This window comes from Juglans regia, chromosome 14, assembly GCF_001411555.2.
Source record: "Juglans regia cultivar Chandler chromosome 14, Walnut 2.0, whole genome shotgun sequence".
Taxonomy (NCBI): Eukaryota; Viridiplantae; Streptophyta; class Magnoliopsida; order Fagales; family Juglandaceae; genus Juglans; species Juglans regia.
In genome coordinates, this window is record NC_049914.1 from 20,737,032 (window position 1) to 20,739,000 (window position 1,969).

Genomic DNA, 1,969 nt, shown 5'->3' on the forward strand with positions numbered 1-1,969 from the left:
TTTTTAAGTAAATCCGGCTTCTTACACCAAACGACTACGTTAATTTGCTCAACTTATACGTAAATCTTCTTTCTTTTATCTTCCTAATATATATAGGTGATAAATTATCATTTAATGTTGATAACTATACCACATCTTACTTAATAAGATAAAAATAGGATGGTAGTATGATGTATATAATTATATATATATATAGGAAATTAACATGAAAAATCTACATTAATCTAGTTTGTTTGAATCGAAACAAGCAGTTTACTTCTTTTTTTTTCCCCCCATAATATGCAACCAAATTTCACAAAGTATCGACGAACCAAAAAGGAATAATTAATAGTAGACAAGAGAAACACCTTAAAATAATTAAAGCTGATCGAAGAAAGAAAATGAAAGCTGCATTAGAAAAATAAATAAGGTCAAGCCAAATTAAGGCGCTAGCATTGAGAAAGTGAAGAAAGAAAGAAAGAAAGAAAGAAAGAAAAGAGAAGGGTGCAGTTGGAATTGATGCTGATGAGGAACAGGAAAAGGAAGCCATGCAAATGCATGCTCCAGCTAGCTAGCTCAGTTTCTTGTATTCCTGGCATTTTCTTCCTTGAGGAAATCGAGCAGGACAGTACTCTTGCATTTGGGGCATTTTGGATCAGCCTCGGATAACATGACGTACATGAGGCATCTGGGACATCCTACAAGCATCATCGATCTGGGTTCCGCGTTGCTTGGGGAGTACTGCAACGTCATAGGCTGATCTTCAGGCTCTGATGAAACGCATGAGCCTTCAACGGAAATTTCCGACGAAGAAAAGTTCGAAACATTTAGAGACTCAGCAGGCGAGTGTTCCCGCCTTGGCGGCGACAAGTTCAGCTCCAATTCCAGCTTTGGACCGTTGGCTCGTTTGCTCATGTTGTCGTACTCTATATATATATATGTCCGGATCAAGCAACCTTTTAAATTGTGGGTTTTGATCGTTTGTAAAATATCGATTTTTCCTTCATGCAGTAGTACTACTGATCTACAGCCATGAAACAAGTTAGAGATCAGTAAGAGTAATTTATAATATATGATTCTACGGAAAGAACGAGCAGTCTCTGAGAAAATCAATGAAAGTACTGCAAGCCGTAACCTGCGAAATGATTGTAACAAAAAATAAAATGAAAGACTAATGCCTTCATGTAAATGTAAGGTCGCTTGCAAATTACTGTAGGATGATGAAATATCAGCAGAGCTGAAGCGATTGGAAACTAGTGGGACAATTGCAAGAAGATCTGCTGCTATATTAGATCGCCTAAACAACGAAGGTTTGGCGTTGTACGCGTTGTTGACATTGGACCAGTGAAGATGACTTATTAATATATAGTACATTTGAGAGAGAGGTCAGAGAGAGAGAAGAGTCAAGGGGTTGGATTGATGAGTTGTAGTGAAGAAATATTTAAGAACCAGCAGGAAGTCTAAAATGTGATCATAATGTTAATTTATAATTGGTACTTAGAGGATAAGTATGACATAAGACCTTCGTATATGCATGTTCCAAAGAGTTTGTATATGAGTACGTAGTGCTACATATACTTATATTTTTACTTACGATTTTATTTACAAGACTCATTTTATTAGTTTTTTTTTTAAAATTTAAATTTTTTAATTTTCAGCATATCAATAACTGATATTTGGATAATTAAGTTTTGTGTTAATGTTTTTTAAGTACATTTAACATTTTTCTATGTATATATGTCTAGGCCTAATTTAAATAATGCAGGGGGAGAGTTGAGCCTTATCTATGAAACTCACATTGTGTTAATCCCAAAGAAGAAGAATCCAAAGAAGATATCAAAGTTCAGGCTTATTTCTTTTTTCAATGTGATTTACAAGGTAATCTCTAGCGTTTTGACAAATCGACTAAAGAAGATACTACTTGAGATCATCTCTCCAACTCAGAGTGTCTTTATTCCAGGAAGGTTGATTCTTGACAATGTAATATAGT

The 1,969-nt window shown here is 34.9% G+C and overlaps 1 protein-coding gene across 1 annotated transcript; it reads right to left on the reverse strand.

Annotated features, from left to right (window-relative positions):
* Positions 1-555: 555 nt before the first annotated feature.
* LOC108998926 lies at positions 556-894 on the reverse strand. Its single transcript, XM_018975698.1, has one exon. The coding sequence runs from the start codon at positions 892-894 to the stop codon at positions 556-558; it is 339 nt and encodes a 112-aa protein (XP_018831243.1).
* Between the last annotated feature and the right edge of the window lie 1,075 nt (positions 895-1,969).

Excerpts from the sequence above, each read along its gene's own strand:
- LOC108998926 (XM_018975698.1), bottom strand. The coding sequence starts at position 894 with ATGAGCAAACGAGCCAACGGTCCAAAGCTGGAATTGGAGCTGAACTTG.